Below are 24431 nucleotides of genomic sequence, written 5' to 3'. Positions count from 1 at the left end.
CAGAAAAATTAGCTGGGTGTGCTGGTGCATGCCTGTAGTCCCAGCTTCTCAGGAGGCTGTGGCAGGAGAACTGCCTGAACCCAGGAGGCTGAAGCTGCAGTGAGCCGAGATTGTGCCACTGCACTCCAGCCTGGTGACAGAATGAGACTTCATCTCAAAAAACAAAACAAAACAAAAGCAAAAAACACATTAGAGATGTAAGGATGTATATGCCTCATTTGCTCATAGATTACAGATACTATTGAGATTGACTGTATTTATAAATAGGCAGTCTTCTCCCCTCTTGGAGAAATTCAATGCAGATTATAAATGGAGAAATATTTTATGGCAGGGAAACCTTCATGTAGAACAACACCTTAGAAAAAGAACAGTGATTTAACATTACTCGGAAACATTTCAACAGCACAGCCATGTTACCAATAAAATGCTCAAAATTTAACAAATAAAATAAAACACTAGTAATTTCCCAAAGTAAATCAAATTGGTTAGAAGGAATTAAAGAATCAACTTACACAGATAGAACATTAACTGTGCATGTGTCTAGATTAATTCCTCTATAACAAATTTAATTCTCAAGGCATTGCTTAGTTCTAATATCTACTGACAAAATAATTGATAAAATAAGGTTTTATTAGATTCTCTTTATTTAGAGGATTAGATTTCAGTACAGAAAATATCATTACTTAGAAATTGTTACAGGGAGGCTTACCTGATGGCAATGACAGAACAGAATGGAAAGAGGAATCTAACTCTGATACATGTTCTCTTAATAGGTAAGACTTTGAATCGTGTTCATAGTTACTCCAAGTTGAATCTGATTGCAGGCAAGGCATTTGTGTAGTATTTAAAAATGTTTCTTTTGAAGGCAAAGTCTGCAATGAAAAACCATATTAGACTATCACAGCCAAAGCAGCCATAAATAATGGCATATCTCTATATTGTTTAAGTTATCTTTAAATAAAGTTTTCCAATTCTACAAAAGGTTTACAAATAAGTTGCTACATGTATTCCCAATTAACTTTAATATTTATTATTTCAATCATAAAAGAGATTTAAAAATACAATTAACTTTTATATAGGAAATATATCCTACAACTTTGCTATAAACTTTCTTTTTCTAATAATATATAGCTTCTTCTAGTCTTCTATTATCTAAACATACTAGCTGCAAATAATAGCAGTATGATTTTTTTTCTTTCAATCTCACTAGTTTTATTATTATTTATGGAGTTCCAACCATGCTGGATGGGTTCACCAATTCAATAATTTAAAAAATGATCAAAGGAAACATTTGCGTTTTGTTCCTGATTGTAATGGGAATGCTTTTAATTTATCAGAATAAGAATGATATGTATTGCAGGGTTTGTTGTTTTTTTTTTTTTGGTATGTTCTTTATCAGAATATATTCCTAGTTTGCCAAAAGAACTTTAAAAAATATATTAATGTTGAATTTAATCATATGCTTTTTCTGAACCTACCAGGACTTTTCTTCTATACTGTGTTAAGTGACAAATTGCATTTAACAGATTTTCTTTTTTCCTTTTTCTTTCTTTTTTCCTCTTTCTTAGCCATCAGATCCCATTACTCAATTAAAGAGATTTTATTTTTTATTTTATTTTTTGAGACAGTCTTGCTCTGTCTCTCAGGCTAGAGTGCAATGGCAGGATCTCAGCTCACTGAAACCTCTGCTTCCCGGGTTCAAGCGATTCTCCTGCCTCAACCTTCTGAGTAGCTAGGACAGGCGTCCCCAAACTTTTTACACAGGGGGCCAGTTCACTGTCCCTCAGACCGTTGGAGGGCCGCCACATACTGTGCTCCTCTCACTGACTACCAATGAAAGAGGTGCCCCTTCCTGAAGTGCCGCGGGGGGCCAGATAAATGGCCTCAGTGGGTTGCATGTGGCCTGCAGGCCGTAGTTTGGGGACGCCTGAGCTAAGATTACAGGCATGTGCCACCACGCCTACCTACTTTTTGTATTTTTAGTAGAGACTGGGCTTCACTAGTTGGCCAAGCTGGTCTCAAACTCCTGACCTCAAGTGATCCAGCCCGCCTTGGTCTCCCAAAGTGGTGGGATTACAGGCATGAGTAACCGTACCCAGCTGCATTAAACAATTTTTAAAATTTCAAACAAAAACTCAGATTATTCTTGAAGAATCCTGCTAGGAGTTTATCAAGTTTATTAACCTCTTCAAGGAGCCAGCAACTGGACTTGTTCACTTTCTATATTGTATGCTTGTTTTATATCTCATTGATTCCTACTTTGCTTTAAGATTAATCAAGTATTTTCTTATATTTTTTCCCATCTCTTAATTTATATTTATACATTCTATTTTCTTTTAGTAGGTTTTATAGACATTACAATGTGTATCTTTAGCCAGTTGGTTTTTACAGTATAACACAAATTATTCTTTTTACCATTTTCCTGAAAATACTAGAACATTAAAACTCCATTTACTCTCCTGTTTTTGCATTATCATTGTTAGGTGGTTTAATTCTACATATATTTATGACCCCACAATATATTGCTATTATTGTTTATATCATCAACATTCATGTATACTACCCATATATTTATCTTGTCTCATTGCTCTTAGCTCCTTCTTAAAACTCCTTACTTCCATGTGGGATCATATTACTTCTCCCTTTGCTATTATCATAGTGTAGGTTTGCTTTCCATGAATTCTGTCAGTTTTTACATGTTTGAAACATTTGCACCTTTTTAATGATATTTTTGTGGATATAGAATTCTGGGTTGGCTTTTTTTTTCTTTCAGGATACTTTCATTCTTCTGGTTCTCATTATTTCTGCTGATTAGGTAGCTGTAAGTTTTATTGCTGCACCCATTTGAAAGTAATATGCCATTTTCGCTCTCACTCCTTTCAGTTTTTTTCTCTGTGTCTTTAGTTTTTTAGCAGGCTTTCCATAAGATTCTGTCTTGGCCAGGTGCAGTGGCCCACGCCTGTAATCCCAGAGCTTTGGGAGGCCAAGGCGGGCAGATCACAAGTTCAGGAGACTGAGATCATCCTGGCCAATGTGGTGAAATCCCATCTCTACTAAAAATACAAAAATTAGCTGGGCATGGTGGCAGGCGCCTGTAGTCCCAGCTACTTGGGAGGCTGAGCCAGGAGAATCACTTGAACCCAGGAGGTGAAGGTTGCAGTGAGCCAAGATTGTGCCACTGCACAAAGCGAGACTCTGGTGACAAAGCGAGACTCTGACTCAAAAACAAAGATTCTGTCTTGGTCCATTCAGATTGCTGTAACAAAATACCATAGACTAGGTAAATCATAGAAATTTACTTCTCACAGTTCTGGGGACTAGAAAGTGTTAGATCAAAGTGCTGGCAGATTCAGTGTCTGACAAGGGTCTACTTTCTCACTGATAGATGGCTGTAACCTCACACAGTGGAAGGAAGAGCTCTCTGGCATACCTTTTATAAGGTATAAGGACACTAATTCCATTAATGACCTCATGACCTAATAATCTCCCAAAGCCCTATCCAAATAATATCACATTGGGAATTAGGTTTCTAAGTATGCGTTTGGGGGAAGACACATTCAGTCTATAGCACCGCACTCCAGTCCCGCAAAATACATGTCCTTCTCACATGCAAAATACTTCATTCCATCCCAGTACCCCAAAAGTCTTAACTCATTCCAGCATCAACTAAAAAAATCCAAAGTCCAAAATCTCATCTAAATATCTTCTAAATCAGATATTGGTGACACTAAAGGTACAATTCATCCTGAGGCAAACTGCTTTCCAACTGTGAACCTCTAAAACCAACATGTTTTGTGCTTCCAAAATACTACGGTGGGAGAGGCACAGGATAGATATTCTTATTCCAAAAGAGAGGAATAGGAAAAGAAATGATAGATTCTGAGCAAGTCTAAAACCTAACAGGGCAAACTCCATTAGACTGGAAGGCTCCACAATAATCTTCTGCTTGATGCTGTGCCTTCCAGACCTAGTAGGCTATGTTCCCATCTCCACAGCTATTATTGGCTGGAGTCCCATGCTTGTAGCTCTTCCAGGTGGCTATTCTGCCTCTGCCATTCAAGCTGCCTTGGGGTCAGGGGCCTGTGGCTCTCCTAGGCTAGAATCATGCACCAGTGGCTTTGCCAGGCATAGCCTAAGCCACGGCTCCCTAAGTATTGACAGACGCTGTGTAGACACCACCAAAATCTACCACCTGTGCTGCCTGCAGGGTTGGCCATCACATCACTATACCAGGCTCACCAGAGCCAGACCTTAGAGAAGCCAGTGTTAGGGAGCAGAACCCATAATGTAAGGTTCTATTGGGAAGTGCATGCTGAGGTCTCACAGGTTCAGGTGGCTCCCCATATTTGAAACTTCTTTGTCCCAAGGGACTTTGCACTCTGGGCCTTATGCTCAGAGGGTCATCCTCGATTATCTCTAAATTGCCTTCAGGGTCATTCTTCTGTTGTCTTGGAGAGTATCTCCTAGCTTCTGTAGAGATGGATGATCCATACTAATCTCTTTATCCAAAGGCCCCTTGGCCACACCCTTAGTGTTTTCTCTAAAGCATGCTTTCTCTTTCTTTACAATATGAATAGGCTAAGACTTAAAAATTTTTAAGTTCTGCTTCCTTTTTTATTAACAATTCCACTTCTAGTCTTGTTTTCTGGCATTCTACCATAAGCAGTCAGAAGGAGAAACCAGGTCGGTCCTTCTGCAATTTTCTAAGAGATTTTTGCAGCCAAATATCCAATTTCATTGCTGCAATTTCTGTCTTCCACAAAGCAGTAGAACATGAATAAAATTTCACCAGGCTCTTTGCCACTTTATAATAAGGATTACTTTTCCTCTAGTTACCAATAACATGTTCTTCATTTCTGTCTGAGGTTTTACCTGAATGGCCTTAATGTCCATATATCTACCAACATTCTTTTCAGGATTATTTAGGCATTCTTTAAGAAGATGGAGGCTTCCTCCAAAGTGCTCCTCTTTTCTTTCTGAGCCCTCATTAGAATCACTTTTAAAGATCCAGTCACAATAATGTAGGTATTTTCTAGCATGAACCTCAAAACTCTTCCAGCCTTTTATCCATTACCCAGCTCCAAAGCCACTTCGACATTTTCAGGTATTCATTATAGCAGCACTTTCACTTCTCAGTACCCAAATCTGTGTTAGTCATAACTTTCCAGAAAAACAGAACTGAGAAAGAGAGAGAAAAATGTCCAAGAACAGGAGATGTGCCAGCTCAAGCAGAGATGGCAAATTCATCTTTCCTCCACCTTCTAGTCATACCCTCAACAGATTGAATTATGGTCACTTGCATTGGTGAAGACTATCTTTATTTAGTCTAAAAATTCAAATGCTAATCTCCTCTGGAAACACCCTCACATACACACCCAGAAATAATGTTTTACTACCTATCTGACCATCCCTTAGCCCAGTCAAACTGACACATAAAATTAGCCATCACATATGCCTTGATGTAATTTCTATGTATTTGTTCTCTTGGAGGTTCATAGAATGTCTTGAGTCTATGGGTTGATGTCCTTTATTAGTTTGAAGGATATTATTTTTCAAATGTTACTTTTGCCTTATTCTTTCTCCTTTTTTCTGAACTCCAATAATATATATGGATTTTTTTCACCAAGTCATACATTTCTCTATTTTTCTGTATTTTTTTAATGTCTGTGCTTCCATGTTAGTGTTTTCTATTAATTAGTCTTTCAGTACACTAATTTCATCTTCTGCTCCACCTAATGTGTAGTTAAATTTATCTGGTGAGGCATTAATTCCCCATGTTGTAATTTTAGTTTGAGAATGTTTGTATAGTTCTTTTTTTTAAAAAAAAGGATTCTAATTATCTGGTGAAATCATGTGTTTTTTTCTACCTGTTCTCTATTTTTTTTTTAAGATATGAATTATATAAACACAATTTAGCCAAGCTCTTTGCCACTTTGTAACAAGGATTACTTTTCATCTAGTTTCCAATAACACGTTCCTCATTTCCATCTGAGATTTTATGAGAATGGCTTTAATGACCCTATTTCTACCAACATCCTGTTCAGGATTATTTAGGCATTCTCTAAATAAAATGCATTTAAAGGCATTCCTTTTAAATAATCATTTAAAAGTTCTTGCCAGCTAAATCCAATATCAGAATCACTTGAGGATCTGTCTCTATTGTCTGTTTTTCCTCTTGAATTTTGATCATGTACTCCTTTTCAGCATGTCTACTAATCTTTCATGGAATGACAGATGGTATGTTTTAAAAAACCACAGAGGCTCCAAAGGATGTGATCTTTCTCTAGCAAAGGCTCGGTCTCCTCACTGCTAGCTAGATAAAATAAGAGATTTCTCTCCTTAATTTGAGAGTATGAGCAGTTAAATCTGGGTTGCAGCCCTAGTATGATGATTCATACAGATGATTTGCCCCTTCAAAGTTTTCAACCAAATATTTGATTTATTTTACAGAATTATACCCAGTTGTCCAGACCTCTAATCTTAAGAGTATACTGAAAAATGCCACCCTGCTTTAAGGGACTTTTGACATTTATGTTTCAAGCATCCTGCTCTGTGCAGCCTCAGTATTCAGCAAATGTTCTGAGGAAAACATTGGTCAAAAATGCTCTGAAGTGAAAACTGGCCATGTGCTTCATGCCTCCCAAAACATCACCAAAAGCATCCCCCATAACTATCATTACTGGCATTTGCATCAAATGTGAAACTTTCTGTCAGAGCTTCAGGGTAATAGTGGTTGCAGAAGCCAGCTTCTGGAGTCCTAAGTTAGGCTTTCTCCTCTAACCTTTATATTTACTAATTCTTTTTTCATATTTTCCATTTATTATTTCTCTCTGCTCTATTTTGTGTAACTTTATTGAGCTTGATCTTTAAACTCAATTTTATCTTGAGCTCTATCCACTTTTTAATCATATTAGCAATGTTCTGATTTATTTCCCTTAAAAAATAAACTTACTAATTTTTTTTCTTTTTTTTCTTTTTTTTTATTGCATTTTAGGTTTGGGGCTACATGTGAAGAACATGCAAGATTGTTGCATAGGTACACACATGGCAGTGTGGTTTGCTGCCTTCCTTCCCCTCACCTGTATCTGTCATTTCTCCCCATGCTATCTCTTCCCACCTCCCCTAAACTTACAAATTTTTATATTTTGTATAGGATAATTCTAATATTTGAAGTTATTTTGTAGGAATATGTGTATGTAAATATACATGTATATAAACAGACATTTTAGAGAGATTTATTTTGTATATTAATACGTATGCATGCATATATTAATACATATGTATATGGTTTTGTTTTTGTTTGTTCAGTTCTACTAACTCTCGTCATGTGGCCTTAGTGTTGTGTATTCTGTTATTCTTTTTTTCTTATTGGGAATTCTTTTTTGTTAAAACTTTGTTCATGGGATATTGGAAAGCTTCTGTTGAGAGTTTATTCCCTAGAAACGATGTATATTTGTCTGAGCCAGCCATCTGTAAGTACTGTTCTAACCTATTTTAAAATCCAATTCTTATCTTTAAAACAAAAACACTTGAGTAGCATGATTTCAAACTTCAAAAATAAAAGAGGCCAGACTTGTTATTATAAATTCTATGCAGACATTCTATTTTCCCTTTCAACCACAGCCCAAGGCTGAGAAAGGCAAGTTCTTTGCATCTCTGTGCAGTAGATCTGAGTTCTAGTTCACCAATTTACAGTCTATAGCCTGCCATTGGAGACTCTTGGCTTTATGCAGGATTTCTAATATGACTCCTCACATCTTCTAGGTTTTTGCCTCCAGTCACTCTTAAGAATATCAAATAAAAACTTCTATGGAGCTTAATTAAAAAATACCCATAAGAAAGCTTCAGATTTCAGTGGGTCAGTTCTTTCTCTGAATTCTTAATGTTTCTCTTCCTCCCCACCCCACACACACTTCTTCCTCTCCCTTTCTCTTATTTTGAGGATTTCTTTTTAAGCCAGATGAGTTATGTATTATACAAAATATTCTTTATATTTTACATTTGACTTTTTGGTACCTGGAGGTTTTTCTGCTGTAACTTTCCTACCATATCACCGGAGTCAGAAGTGCAGAATGGGACCTACCAACTGAAATGTCACTCTGACCTTCAAAAAACTGTTTCAGAGAGGCTAAAGTGGGAGGATCACTAAAGCCCGAGAGTTTGAGTCCAATATGGCAACATAAAGAGACCCTATCTTTAAAAGAAACATTTTGCTTCAATAAAATGATTTTGTTGGCTGCCATACCATGGTAGGAAACTAGAAGCTAAAATAGGAAACTAGACATTACAGTGCTTCTCAAGGAATGCAATGTGTGACAGAGATGATCACAGACACTTTCAAACTTGTTGTGGAGAAGACATTAAGCACTAGCTACAATGGGAATTGCTATTAAAAAATCAGTTTTGACACTAGAAAAGGCATTTTTATTTTTGCCCATGAAGGAGAACAGCTATGGGGCTGATGTCAAACAATTGTTTTCAGAACTTGGACAATAGGCAATACATGAGTAGTATCTCTGGGAGAAGAACAAATGAGGTGATCCTGTAAATCTACCAGTTTGTTGCATGGTGGTAAATTCCCAGACTTTGGCACAAGGAAGGTGGCTCAAGTAGGGAGCAGCAGTCTAGCTGACTGGCAGAGACAGATGTTTGAGTTGGGCAAAACAAGGCAGCTGTAATTTGCAGAACAGAATGCCAGAAAAGAAGTTAAGCAGAGAAAGGCTCCAGAAATCCTCATAGGGTGTCTTTTAATCTTTTGCTAAATGGTAATCTACATATGCATAGAGTGAAACAACACAAGGCAGATTTAAAAACAATTCCAGGGGATGGAAAAAAGTCATAAGAAAAGAACAAAAAACATGAGAACAATAAAAAACAAATGGGAAGATGGTCAATTTAAACCTGACTCTTATCAAAATTACATCAAGTATAAATGCTCTAAGTACTGCAATTAAAAGGCATAAATAGGATTGTTATGGAGATCTTATTCTGGGCCCATTTGTCTAAACTGAGCTAGATCCCATACACTGTGTTACTGTCAGTCAGTATCTGGTAGTCCTGTCCCACTCTTCCCTTCTTCTTCATGGACCTTTATTTGTCCATATTCACTTTTGAATATTAAGTTTCCAAAATAATCAGCTGGTATTTTGACTGAGATTACCTTAAATTCAGAAAACTGAATGTCATCCACTTATTAGGTTTTTATATCCTATATAAAAGCTTTAAATTTGTTTCCATAGTATATGTATATATATAGTCAATTCTTAGAAAATTGACAGTATGCTTTGGGGAATGTAACTTTTTAAAACTATATTTTTAATTGGTTATTACTAATGTGTAAAAATAGTATTAGTTCTAATAATTTATTGATTCTATTGGATTTTCTATGAAATTACTTCATGTGAAAATAATGACAGTTTTATTTCACCCCTAGAATCAAAAAAATTTCCTTCAGAACTTTGGAGACATTATTCTATTTTCATCTAGCATCTGGAGTCATTAAAGAGAATTTCAATGGCAGTTTCATTTTTCTTTTTCTTTCTTTTTTTTTTTTTTTGAGACGGAGTTTCGCTCTTGTTACCCAGGCTGGAGTGCAATGGCGCGATCTCGGCTCACCGCAACCTCCGCCTCCTGGGTTCAGGCAATTCTCCTGCCTCAGCCTCCTGAGTAGCTGGGATTACAGGCACGCGCCACCATGCCCAGATAATTTTTTGTATTTTTAGTAGAGACGGGGTTTCGCCATGTTGACCAGGATGGTCTCGATCTCTTGACCTTGTGATCCACCCGCCTCGGCCTCCCAAAGTGCTGGGATTACAGGCTCGAGCCACCGCGCCTGGCCCGGCAGTTTCATTCTTACCCATTATAGGTCATAGGTTGTTTTTGATAGCTGTTTTCCCTTCAGAAGCTTTAACACTGTATGTTCTAGATATTCAGAAATTTCATAAGAATCTGTTTAGGTGTGGGCTGTTTAATTCATAATGATCAAAAGTTTGTAGACCTTTTCAAACTGAAGACATCATGTCTTCTTTTTAGCTGTGGAAATATTCATGCATAATTTCTCTTTGTGTTCTGGGAGATTTTTGACTCTATTTTCTAGTTCTTATACTAAAATTTTAATTCTAGCTATTTTATCCTCCCTCCCTCTCTCCCTTCCTTCCTTCCTTTTTTTTTTTTTTGACAAGGTATTGCTCTGTCACCCAGGGTAGAGTGTGGTGGCACAATCTATCACAGCTCACTATAGCCAAAACTGCCCTGACTCAAGCAATCCTTCCACCTTATCCTCCCAAGTAGCTAGGACTAGAGGGAAATACCACCATACATGGATCATTTTTAAATTTTCTGTAGAGACAGGATCTCACTATGTTGCCTAGGCTGGTTTTAACTCCTGGGCTCAAGGGATCCTCCTATCTCAGCTTCCCAAAATGCTGGGGTTACAGGCCTGAGCCACCACACCAGGCCTTATTTTAAATTTCCAAAGGCACTTTTAATTTTATTTTTATTTATTTATATTTTTTATACTTTAATTTCTGTGGTACAGGTGCAAAACTTGCAGGTTACATAGGTATACACGTTTCATGGTGGTTTGCTGCATCTATCTGCCCATCATCTACATTAGATATTTCTCCTAATGCTATCCCCCCAAAAAGCTCATCATCACTGGTCATTAGAGAAATGCAAATCAAAACCACATTGAGATACCACCTCATGCCAGTTAGAATGGCAATCATTAAAAAATCAGGAGACAACAGATGCTGGAGAGGATGTGGAGAAATAGGAATGCTTTTACACTGTTGGTGGGAGTGTAAATTAGTTCAACCATTGTGGAAGATAGTGTGGCGATTCCTCAAGGATCTAGAAATACAAATACCATTTGACCCAGGAATCCCATTACTGGATATATATCCAAAGGATTGTTTTTGTTTCATGATTGTTTCTTTAGTGTAACAGGCTGCTCTGGAAGTTATTTTCTGTTCTTTAAATTGTTAATTTCTACCAAGGTCAGATATATTCTCTTTCTTGCCATGGGCTTTTCTTCATCTGTTTAATGACTTGGATATACTGGAAATGACTTAACTTTAGATCTCTGTGTGGTCTGTTCCCTCCTCACTTCAATAAAGTCCCTAATCAAATATCAGTTATTCCAGAAAGGACTTCTGACTCTCCTATTTAAAATAAACTCCTTTCTCCTAGAATTCTCTATCTCCTTACTTCAGTTCTATTTCCACCCGCCCAAAACACAGAATTAGTTAACATTTACACATTTTTTCTCAATTAAATATAAGCTCCATGAAGGTAGGAACTCTTTCTATCATTTTCACCATGGTATCTCCAATACCTAGGCACTGTGTGGCACATGGCAGGTACTTAATATTTCTTTGTAAGATAGGAGGAGGGAGGGAAGAAAAGAAAGAAGGAAAGATGTAATAAGTAGACTATTTTAAATAGCTGTATATGCCTCTGCTATTGTACATGAGGGTCTATTTCCTCAATAAGAGTTCTTCCTGAATGGAAAGACTAGAAATTTTGCATACATTGGCTTTGCATATATGCATGGGACTTGTCAACTTGCAGGCTTACCCTAGTGGAATTCTGTATCCCTTAAGTTTTGTTCACATTAAGCAGTTGCTAACTAACCTTATGTTCATCAATATGAAGGGGAAGCATGAATGAGAGCATACTAAGAACTATGGCCATTTAAATGCAATGTGTATAATGCTTTTATAAGGTAATATTTAAAGGCCTGAAGACCAAATTTTTTTGGTCATAGGTGAAGTATCATTTGGATTACAATGGATTGTTTAGTCCTTCCAAACTTTTCCTGAACAAGTAATATTGGACAATGAAATAATCTCTAGTGAAAACAAACAGGCCAGATGTAGGGGCTCATGCCTGTAATCCCAGCACTTTGGGAGGCCAAGGTGGCCAGATCATTTGAATCAAGAGTTCAAGACCAGCCTGGCCAACATGGTGAGACTCTGTCTCTACTAAAAATACAATCCTAGCCACTTGGGGGTCTGAGGAGGGAAAATTGCCTGAACCTGGGAGGCGAAGGCTACAGTGAGCCGAGATTGCACCACTGCACTCCAGCGTGGGAAGCAAACTGAGATTCATGTCAAAACAAACAAACAAAAGAACAGAAAGAAAATACAAGATAATCATCTTGTGACTCAAAATAAGGAAGAAATTTTGGATTCTCACTCAAAACCCAAAAAGTATAATAAAAAGGTTGATAAATTCAATCACTTAAAAAAAAAAAAGCCTCTGCATAGAAAGAAAACATTAATCAAAGACAAGACAAACTGTGAAGAAAGGTCACCAAAAACGAGCAAATTTCCTTAATATATATGTATATATCAAAAAATGTAATAAAATATAATTTTTCTAATATAAAGAGCTCCTATAAATCAATATGAAAAAGGCAACAAATCCTCAACAGAAAAATAAGCCAAGGATATAATCAGCTTACAGAAAGAAAATAAAATGGCTCTTAAAGATATGCAAAGAATAGTCAATCTAACTCATACTAAGATAAATGTAAATTGAAACTAGACTATAACACCATTTTCTATGTATTGTATTGGCAAAAAAGCCCAAATTTTAAATAATTTACTGTGTTATAAAGATGTTGGGAAACAGGCAGTCTCCTTCATTGCTGGTGGGAATGTAATTTGGTTCAATTCTATTGAGGGCAATTTGGCAAAAAAAAAAAAAAAAAAAAAAAAAAAAAAAAAAAAAATTATAAATGTACATACTCTCTATCCTAGCAATGCAACTTTTGGGATTCTAAGAGATACATTCACAAACATGTGGACTGAGCTTCCTCAATCTGATAAAGGGCATATATGAAAAATTAACAGTTTATATCATACTCAATGATGAAGACTAAAAGCTCTCCCTCTAAGATCTGGTACTGATATTCAACATTGCATTAGATGTTCTAGCCAGAGCAATTAGACAAGAAAAAGAAATAAAAAGAAAGACAAGAGGGAAGGGTAGGAAAGGGAAAATGGAAGGGAAAGGAAAGAAGAGGTAAAGGAAGGGAAATGGGAAAAGGAAAGATAAGAAGAAAGGGAAAAAGAAAAAGAAGAAAGAAAGAAAATACTCTATTTGTAGATGACATGTTCCTAGATACAGAAAACCCTGAAGAACAAACAAAGTTACTATGTCTATTACATGAATTCAGAAAAATTGCAGAGTACAAAATCAGTACATAAAAATCAGTTGTGTTTCTATACATCAGTGATATGGTTTGGCTGTGCCCCCACCCAAATCTCATCTTGAATTGTAGTTCCTATAATCTCCACGTCATGAGAGGGAGCCAGTGGGAGGTAACTGAATCGTAGGGGTAGTTACCCCCATGCTGCTGTTCTCGTGACAGTGAGTTCTGTTGAGATGATTTCATAAGGGGCTTTTCCCCTTTTGCTCAGCACTTCTTCCTGCAGCCATGTGAAGAAGTACATGTTTGCTTCCCCTTCTTCCATATTATAAGTTTCCTGAAGCCTCCCCAGCCATGCTGAACTGTGAGTCAATTAAACCTCTTTCCTTTATAAATGACCCAGTCTTGGGTATGTCCTTATAGCAGTGTGACAATGGACTAACACAGTAAATTGGTACTGCAGAGAGTGAGGTGCTGCTATAAGGATATCAGAAAATGTGGAAGTGACATTGGAACTGGGTGACAGGCAGAGACTGGAACTGTTTAGAAGACCCAGAAGAGAAGAGAAAAATGTGGGAAAGTTTGGACCTTCCTAGAGGCTTAGAGGCTCAGAAGACAGAAGATGTAGGAAAGTCTGGAACTTCCCAAAGACTTGTTGAATGGCTTTTATAAAAATGCTGATAGTGATATGGACAATGAAGTCCAGGCTGAGGTGATCTCAGATGGAAATGAGGAACTTGTTGGTAACTGGAATAATGGGGATTCTTGCCCTGTGTTAGAAAAGAGACTGGCAGCATTTTTCCCCTGCCCTAGAAATCTGTGGAACTTTGACTTTGAGAAAGATGATTCAGAGTATCAGGTGGAAGAAATTTCTAAGTGGAAAAGCATTCAAGAGGAAGCAGAGCATAAAAGTTTGGAAAGGCCGGGCGCAGTGGCTCAAGCCTGTAATCCCAGCACTTTGGGAGGCCGAGGCGGGTGGATCACAAGGTCGAGAGATCGAGACCAACCTGGTCAACATGGCGAAACCCCGTCTCTACTAAAAATACAAAAAATTAGCTGAGCATGGTGGCGTGTGCCTGTAATCCCAGCTACTCAGGAGGCTGAGGCAGGAGAATTGCCTGAACCCAGGAGGCGGAGGTTGCGGTGAGCCGAGATCGCGCCATTGCACTCCAGCCTGGGTAACAAGAGCGAAACTCCGTCTCAAAAAAAAAAAAAAAAAAAAAAAAAGTTTGGAAAATTTGCAGCCTGACAATGCAGTAAAAAAGAAAAACCCATTTACTGGAGAGAAATTCAAGCCTGCTGCAGAAATCTGCATAAGTGACAAGAAGCAGAATGCTAATCACCAAGGCAATAAGGAAAATGTTTCCAGGGAAGATCAGCAACATTCACAGTCCCTCCCATCACAGGCCTGGAGACCTAGGAGGGAAAAATGGTTTTGTGGGTCGGGCCCAGGGCCCCCCTGCTCTGTGCAGCCTTGGAACATGGTACCTGCATCCCAGCTACTTCAGTTCCAGCCATGTCTAAAAGAAGCCAAGGTATTGCTCAGGCCATTACTTCAGAGGGTGCAAGCTCCAAGCCTTGGCAGCTTACATGTGGTATTGAGCATGTGGTGTTGAGCCTGTGCAGAAGTTAAGAACTGAGGTTTGGGAACCTTCGCCTAGCCATTATGCCCAGCCTCTCTTAACTGATTTCTGTTCCTCCAGTCTCTTCCCACTGCAAATTGTACTGTCCAAGGCACCAAGTTAATCTTTCAAAAGTAATACTTTTATCATTTCACTCCTCCACACCAAAACCATCACTGATTCCCTGATGTTGTCCTAATCATTGAATCATTATAATCATCAGCATCATTCACACTTAATGAGGATTTATATGCCAGGCATTGAGCTAAGTATCTTTCTTTCTTTCTTTTTTCTTGACAGAGTCTCACTCTGTTGCCCAGGGTGGAATGCAGTGGTGCAATCTTGGTTTACTGCAGCCTCCACCTCCCTGGTTCAAGCAATTCTTGTGCCTCAGCCTCTCAAGTAGCTGAGATTACAGGTGTGCCACCATGTCCGGCTAATTTTTCTATTTTTAGTAGAGATAGGGTTTTGCCAGGTTGGCCAGGTTGGTCTCAAACTCCTGACCTCAAGTGATCTGCCTGCCTCACTCAGTTTCCCAAAGCTTGGATTACAGGCATGAGCCATTGTGCCAGGCCTGAGCTAAGTATCTTTCAAATGTATTTGAAAAAAGGCTAAAAGGTAGCCTTTTTTTAATCCTCCATTGCTAATTCAGCCAATGTCTTCATTTAGTGTTGTACTTGTGTCCCAAAACAGACCTCAAGGCAAAGATTATTTAATAGTAATGTTCACAAATTTCTTCCATCCCTGTGTGTATGTATGCCCCTTTGCTGCAATTTCCCCTTTGCTGCAAATTCCATCTCTCGGTGCAGGCCCCTATTTCTCCATCCCTTTGAATCTGGGCTGGCCAAGTCACTTGCTTTGTCCTATAGAATGCAATAGAAATTATGTTGTTTAAGCAGTTCTCACACCTGTAATCCCAGCACAAGGTGGGCAGATCACTTGAGACCAGGAATTTGAGACCAGCCTGGCCACCACGGTGAAACCTCATCTCTACTAAAAATATAAAAGTTAGCTGGGCATGGTGGCACCTGTCTGAAATCTCAGCTACTCAGGAGGCTAAGGCATGTGAATCACTTGAACCCTGGAAGCAGAGGTTGTAGTGAGCTGAGATCAATCGTGATACTGCACCCAGCCTGGGAGAGAAAGTGAGAGTCTGCCTCCAAAAAAGAAAAAAAAAAAGTCTGGAACCTAGGCTTCAAGATACTTGTAACTTCCTCCTTGTCATATTGGAGCGCTGGCCTTAGGTGCCATGGAAGGAAGACATTCTAGCTCAGGCAGCATGAGAGGCCACAGGAGAACTGAGTTGCCCCAACCAACAGCCAGCACCACCTGCCAGAGGAGCAACTGAGTCCCACTTCCTCCAGCACAGCTGGCCCTCCAGTTGAATGCAGCCATGTGAAGGTAGCCCTATTTTTATGGACGAGGAAAACAAAGTAGTGAGTAATTGGCACAATACCACACACTATTATGAAGAAGTAGAACAAGGACTATAATCCAGTGTATCTTCCAGAACTCAGGCATGAAAACACTAAAATGTGCTGCCTCTCCACAAGAAATAACTTTTAGACTCTTTATAATTTGGTACCTTCCAAATTTGTCTACAATTGTATAAAGCATATTTTCTCACAGATATATGTTATACATGCTATAAATTTATCTCTCCAAGTCAACCCAAAGAAGTCCCTGGAGTACCAAATTGTTACAGCAAGGTAAGGAAATCCTCAGCTAAGATAATTCCCATTGTCTAAGCAGATGCTTCAGTAGGTGAAATGAAGTAGGTGTGACATGGAAGAGAAATAGTAGGCTTCCTAGCAGCATAAAAATACTACTTAAGTAACTTTTTTTTCTTGAGAAGGAGTTTTGCTCTTGTTGTCCAAGCTGGAGTGCAATGGCGTGATCTTGGCTCACTGCAACTTCTGCCTCCCGTGTCCATGCGATTCTCCTGCCTTAGCCTCCTGAGTAGCTGAGATTACAGGCATGAGCCACCACTCCCAGTTAATTATTTGTATTTTTAGTAGAAACGGTGTTTTACTAAGTTAGCCAGGCTGGTCTCGAACTCCTGACCTCAGGTGATCCACCTGCCGCAGCTTCCCAAAGTGCTGAGATTACAGGTGTGAGCTATCATGTCCAGCGTCCAGTAAGAATTTAAGTTTCTATGAGATGATATCTTTATTTTTCTTTAAATCTTTTATTTGTTCAAAACAGTAGCCTGCATTCACATAAAGTTTAGAAACCTAATCATTCACATTTTAAAAAAGAAATGAAAACTTTCAAATGAAATTATAATATATACCTTAATTCATACCACTGGATTATTTTATTAAACCACTCAGCCACTCAGCATTATGATTTAAGAATCTATTAAATAAAAATGATGAGACAGACTACAAACACTACTTTTGCAAATCTGCCATAGGAGATAGATAAAAGATCACAGATGAACAAATTAAAATGGGAATAGTTCTGCCTCATTTCATAAAAGTTGTAATATTCATTATTAATTTTACTTCAATTTATACATGTTAGGTCTACTATAGCTGTTTTCATAAATATGAAATGGCTTGTGGATTACATGCTAAAATTCATTAAAAATTCTCCTGCTCTAAATAGTTTCCCATCCAACATTCCATAGTCTTAATGTGACCATTTTGAATTTAATTTACTACTTCTGCAAGACCAGCTTCTCAACATGCAAAGGGCATTCTTCAGATTAACCGTATCATTGGTAAACAGCTTACCAGAGACTTGTCCACTAGTAACAAAACAGGCCAGTTATATTTTGTGTACAAATAAGAAGAGGAAAAGAAAAAAGTTGGGTAATTTGAAGAATACCATGAACAAACAGGAACCAACCATAAAATCACTACATACCAGACAGGTGGGAACCACCATGAGGGGGATAATAAAAGGTAAGTGCGCATCCTGCAAATAAAGTTTCATTTATTTGAAACTTCTGCCTTGGTCATGTTTCTGATATTTATATTATATCGATTTATTTACTACTGCTCTAAGGCTGCAAGTATTAATAGAGAAGTAATCACCACTGCTATTCCCCACCCCCAATATGGAGGAAAGTGATTGGGAGCATGACCAAATAAAACTCTGGGCTTTTCCCTACCTTCAACCAACCATCTCTACTTTTATTGATTTCACATAAAACAACCTCTGATCTAAGTGATTGAATACATTTCTTGACTTATTCTTGTTTAAACATTTAGGTTTATTAACTAAAATCTTACAGTACAATAAGTAGACTGCCCTAATTCAAAATATATAACTATTAGCTTCCTATATAAACTATTTGTATGTCCAATCACTACAACCTTCTTCTATAGAAACTGTATTAGGAATTCTAATCCTGGATGCCAGAGGCCTCTGTTCACCTTTCCCAGTGGGAAAGGGAACTTCCTTTGTTAGGAGTTAATCAGGGTGGCTTCTGTTTTGTAAGGCTGAGATAATATAGGGTCTATGGTTGCATGGTAATTGGGTATAAAGACGATCAAGAAAGAGCTGAAGAAGCATATTATGATCAGATAAACATTTTTTAAATTATTGATTGCAATTGAAATTTTAAAGAATGCTATTAGCTACATTTATAGTTTTAAGAATTATACTAGAGTATTATTCTGAAGAACATATTCACATCTTATCTAGCTATGCCTACCAGTGTATTTTCTGTATCTAAAGATACATCCATATTCTAGGTAGATAAGGCAACATTATCAAGTTCAAAACAGCACAGGTTCTCTGAGCATAAACTGTCCCAGTAATGAATAAACTGGTTTAGACAGCAAAAGATGTGATCCTCTTAGAATAAAAGAGCCAAACATTGTTGAATAGCCTTAGAAACTATGTGAAGTTTTTTTTGGTTTGTTTTGTTGTTATTGTTTTTGAGACAGAGTCTCACTCTGTCACCCAGGCTGGAGTGCAATGGTGCAATATTGGCTTACTGCAATCTCTGCCTCTTCGGTTCAAGCGATTCTCGTGCTTCAGCCTCCCGAGTAGCTGGAACTACAGATGGTTGTCATCATGCTCGGCTGATATTTTAAAAAACATTTTTATTAGAGACAGGGTTTCACCACATTGGTCAGGCTGGTCTTGAACTCCTGACTTCAAGTGATCCACCCACCTCAGCCTCCCAAAGTGCCGGGATTACAGGCATGAGCTACTGTGCCTGACTACTATGTGATGTTTTAACCATTGTTAATATGGGCTAGTCACAGAAAGAAACAGTCTGAAAAACCCATAAAAGATTCAAATCAGATGTAGAAATCAAGCTTATGAAAGAAGTAATGTTAAGATTCATCATTAACACTTAAGAGAAAACTACCAAATTTCTATTTATATTGATTTCAACAGTGCTAAATATGTGTATCTTTTCATTCCACTTTGTACTTCAGTTTCCCTAGGGAGGGACGGGGGGGGGGAGGTAATCAAATCATGGGGGTGGGTCTTTCCTGTGCTGTTCTTGTGATAGTGAATAAGTCTCATAAGATCTGATGGTTTTAAAAAGAGGAAATCTCCTGCATAAGCTGCCTTCTTTTGTCTGCCACTATGTGAGATGTGCCTTTCACCTTGCACCAAGATTGTGAGGCATCACCAGCCATGTGGAACCATAAGTCCATTAAACCTCTTTTTTCCTCCCAGTCTTGGGTATGTCTATATCAGCAGCATGAAAAGACTAATACAGTAAATTGGTACCAGTAGAGTGGAGCACTGCTAAGAAGATACCCAAAAATGTGTATGTGACTTTGAAACTGGGTAACAGGCAGAGGATGGAACAATTTGGAGGGCCTCAGAGAACAGGAAAATGTGGGAACGTATGGAACTCCCTAGAGATTTGTTGAATGGCTTTGACCAAAATGCTGATAATGATATGGACAGTGAAATGCAGGCTGAGATAGTCTCAGATGGAGATGAGTTACTTGTTGGGAACTGGAGCAAAAATGACTCTTTTTATGTGTTAGCAAAGAGACTGGTGGCATTTTGCTCCTTCCCTAGAGATCTGTGGAACTTTGAACTGGAGAGAGATGATTTAAGATATCTGGCAGAAGAAATTTCTAAGCAGCAAAGCATTCAAGAGATGACTTGGGTGCTGGTAAAGGCATTCAGTTTTAAAAAGGAAACAGCATAAAAGTTTAGAAAATTTGCAACCTGACAATGCAACAGAAAAATCCTATTTACCATTTTCTGGGGAGAAATTCAAGCCAGCCACAGAAAGCTGCATAAGTAATGTGCAGCCAAATGTTAATCCCCAAGACAATGGGGAAAATGTCTCCACAGTATTTCAGAGGTCTTCACAGTAGCCCCTCCCATCACAGGCCCAGAGGTCTAGGAGGAAAAGGTGATTTTATGGGCCAGGTCCAGGGTTGCTGTGCTGTGTGCAACCTAGGGACTTGGCGCCCTGTGTCCCAGCTGCTCCAGCCATGGTTGAAAGAGGCCAACACAGAGCTCAGGCTGTGGCTTCACAGGTTGCAAGCCTCAAGCCTTGGGAGTTTCCATGTGCTGTTGAGCCCACAAGGGCACAGAGGTCAAGAATTGAGGTTTGGGAACCTCTGCCTAGATTTCAGAAGATGTATAGAAACACCTGGAAGTCCAGATAGAAATTTGCTGCAGGGGTGGGGCACTCCTGGAGAGCCTCTGCTAGGGCAGTGCAGAAGGGAAATGTGGGGTCAGAGTACCCACAAAGAGCCCCTACTGGGACACCACCTAGTGGAGCTGTGAAAAGAGGGCTGCTGTCCTTCAGACCCCAGAATGGTAGATCTGCTGACAGTCAACGCCAGCCCATGAAAACTGCCAGGAGGCAGGCTATACCCTGCAAAGCCACAGGAGCAGAGCTGCCCCAGGCCATGGAAGCCAATCTCGTGCATCAGTGTGACCTGGATGTGAGACATGGAGTCAAAGAGATCATTTTGGAGCTTTAAGATTTAACTATCCTGCTGGATTTTCATCTCGTATGGGGCCTGTAGCTCCCCGCCCCCCACACCTTTTTTGGCCGATTTCTCCCATTTGGAAAGGCCATATTTACCCAATGTCTGTACCCTCATTGTATCTAGGAAACAACTAACCTGATTTGGTTTTACAGGCTCATAGGTGGAAGGGACTTGCCTTGTTTTGGATGAGACTTTGGACTGTGGACTTCTATGTTAATGCTGAAATGAGTTAAGACTTTGGAGGACTGCTGGGAAGGCATGATTGGTTTTGAAATATGAGGACATGAGATTTGGGAGGGGTCAGGGTTGGAATTATATGGTTTGGCTGTGTTATCACCCAGATCTCATCTTGAATTCCCATATGTTGTGAGAGGGATCAGTGGAAGGTAATTGAATCACGGGGGCAAGTCTTTCCCTTGCTGTTCTTGTGATAGTGAGTAAGTCTCATGAGGTCTGATGATTTTAAAAAGAGGAGTTCCCCTGCATGAGTTCTCTCTTTACCTACTGCCATCTACATAAGACATGACTTGCTCCTCCTTGCCTTCCACCATGATTGTAAGGCATCCCCAGCCATGTAGAACTGTAAGTCCATTAAACCTCTTTTCCTGTATAAATCACCCAGTCTCGGGTATGTCTTTATCAGCAGCATGAATATGGACTAAAACAGAAGATAAAATGATGCCTGACCCATAATTGCTTAATAAATATTATTTGACATTATCGTTAGTGTTGTAAAATAAGCAAAGTCAAGTAAAAATGCATAACATTATGCTTTTTATTAATCTGTTCTAGCAAAGGGATCAAAACCACTGCCAATCATTATTCTAAATAATTATTCCTATTGGTATACCTCTATCTCTTCCATCTTATTGCTCTAGTAGAAAAATTAGGCCAGGTGCAGTGGCACATGCTTATAATCCTAGCACTCTGGAAGGCTAATGCAGGAGGATCACTTTTTTGAGCCCAGGAGTTCAAGACCAGCATAAGCAACATAGAAAGACCCTGTCTCTACAAAAAATGAAAAATTAGCTGAGTGTGTCAGTACATGCTTGTACCACCTACTTGGGAAGACTGCTCGAGCCTGGTAGGTTGAGGCTGCAGTGAGCTACAATTGTGACACTACACTCCAGGCTGGGTGGTGACACAGTGAGACCTCGCCCCCTCACTCCCCCCACAAAAAAAAAAAAAAAAAAAAAAAAAAAAAAAAAAACAGAAAAAAAATTAGTGTAACACTTCCCTAGAAAAATGTGGAGTATAGAAGGAGTAAGGTTTCTAGGCAGAATGTGCAAAGTGCCAAATGGTTTCATTTAATTGCCTATGATAAAGTATGGATGGAGTAGGATAATCTTCAAAAGAAGCTATTAAGCTGAGGGCAATGACTTCAGCCTGTAATTGCAGCACTTTGGGCAGGCAGATCACTTGAGGTCAGGAGTTCGACCGGCATGGCCAAATAGTGAAATCCTATCTCTATTAAAAATACAAAAACTAGCCTGGCATGGCGGTGGTGCCTGTAATCCTAGCTACTGGGGTGCCTGAGGGAGGAGAATCGCTTGATCTGGGAGGCGGACATTGCAGTGAGCCAAGATTGTGCCACTGCACTCCAGCCTGGATGACAGAACAAGATTTCGTCTCAAAAAAACAAAAACAAAAACAAAAACAAAAACAAAAACAAAACAGCAGCTTACATTTTCAAGCAGAATTTCGAGAAAATAGAGCCAGTAATTTTCAGTTCAAAAATAAGACTGTTTTTCATTTCCAGCTACTCCATACACCAAAAGGTTTTCACAGTTAGACATGGTATCAGTAAAAGATCAAATCCAGGGAACTGCCAGTAAAACTGTCAATGTCAAGATCTCAAAGATGAGACTGTAAGACCCTTCATTAACATCTCAGGAAGGCCTGAGGCTGTTCATAGATCCTGGCACCTAGACAGAGGGCTTCTAACACTCTTACAGGCATGCCTCAGTGATCTCTGGTAGATAAAAGAGCTTTTAAGTATCTCAAGGTAACTGCCCCATGGCAAAGTCCAAGTATCTTAAAGGCACTGCCCTTGACAAACTCTAAGATGGAGAATTGCAAGTATAATTCTTGTCCAATACAGTGTATCTTAATGTGATTCAAATGGAAGTAGCAAAGTATTAAAACATTGAACTTTGATCATGAAAGAGAGCTCAAAATGAAAAGGCACTGGGCCTTCTGTAGGCAGGAAGCAGGCTGAGAAAACATATATACAAACAGGGGCTCCCTTCTGTGGAAAAGAAAAGGTGATTCAGAATGCAGCCAAGAACCCCGAGGGCAGATCCAACAGCCACAAAAAAGTCCCCTTCCTGAAGTAGGGATCCGAATCAACAAACCTACAACATGTACCTAGTTATATTTCAAAACTGCTCTATGCCTCCCCCTGTCTGGCAGTGTCCATTTTATGTTGTGTATGTGTATAGCAAATAACAACTTTAGTTCTCAAGTCTCTGGATCCAGAGGAACTATACTTGAGCTGCACCCAAAGAACTACATACACCTGAAGAGCCACACCTACCTCTCAATTGAAGTGTCTAGATATGATTCTTTTTTTCTTTTTTTGATACAGAGTCTTGCTCTGTTGCCCAGGCTAGAGTGCAAAGGCATGATCTCGGCTCACTGCAACCTCCACCTCCAAGGTTCAAATGATTCTCTGCCTCAAAGCCTCCAAACTATCTGGGATTACAGGCACACACCACTATGTCCGGCTAATTTTTGTATTTTTAGAAGAGATGGGGTTTTGCCATATTGGCCTGGTTGGTCTCCAACTCCTGACCTCTAGTGGTCCACCAGCCTCAGCCTCCCAAATTGCTGGGATTACAGGTGTGAGCCCTGCACCCAGCCATGGACATGATTCTTGATGATGAGTTCCAAGACTTCAAGCCCAAGCCTAGTGCCATAATGGGCTGAGACATCAGGGGTCTTGGAAAGAAGGCTTTAAATGGTTTTTACATATGAAAGGGGGAACCAGAGGATGGACTATAGTAGGTTTCAATGACAGCTCCACTGAACCCATGTCTCCCAGTATTCTTGCCTTTGTATAGTCCCTCCTATGTTAAATCCTACACTGAGTCACTTTAACCAAGAAATTAAACAAAGAAACACTGTGCTAGTTCTAGGATTAAGTCTTAAGAAGAACTGTCAGCTTCTATATTTGCGTTTTTGGGAGCCACAGAGAGTGAAAGAAGCCCAGCTATTCCGGCCCATCCAAGCATCCAGATGGCTAACCCCAGTAACAATCTTACTACAACTTTAAGAGAAACTTTAAGCAAGGCTGAAGAATAACTGCTTAGGTAATCCACAGAATCATGAAAGATAATAGAAAATGGTTTTAAATCACTAAGTTTTGGGACAGTTTGTTATGCAACCATAGATGACCAAAAGAAGAGGAACAGGCTACTCTGAATGTGCAGCATGGGGCACATGCCCACGTCTATGGAAAAGATACACAGCATAATGAATTTTTACATAGGTATATCTCCTGGTAGCCACCACCAAGGGTATGAAACATTTCCAACTCAAAAACCTAGATTGTGCCCTTTCCTGGTCAACTTCTACACTCTCCCCCACACTTCAATGAAGTAACTACAGTTCTCATTTCTATCATTACCAGTAAGTTTTATTTGTCTTTATCAGAGTAAGTTCTTTTTTTATTTTTATTTTTTTCAGACAGGGTCTGATTCTGTCACCCAGACTGGAATG

General features: G+C 39.0%; 1 protein-coding gene across 11 annotated transcripts in view; it reads right to left on the bottom strand.

Moving 5' to 3' along the window:
* Positions 1 to 24431, bottom strand: part of KANSL1L (KAT8 regulatory NSL complex subunit 1 like) — a 152128-nt gene that overhangs the window by 27740 nt on the left and 99957 nt on the right. For all 11 annotated transcript variants that reach the window (XM_039469731.2, XM_010336371.3, XM_039469729.2 and 8 more), the window contains one exon: positions 710 to 872. In XM_039469731.2, the coding sequence (XP_039325665.2) occupies positions 710 to 872 (163 nt within the window). The remainder of the gene's footprint in view (positions 1 to 709; positions 873 to 24431) is intronic.

Source organism: Saimiri boliviensis, chromosome 5, assembly GCF_048565385.1.
Source record: "Saimiri boliviensis isolate mSaiBol1 chromosome 5, mSaiBol1.pri, whole genome shotgun sequence".
NCBI classification, from domain to species: Eukaryota; Metazoa; Chordata; class Mammalia; order Primates; family Cebidae; genus Saimiri; species Saimiri boliviensis.
This window is presented reverse-complemented; position numbering and strand designations above follow the sequence as displayed.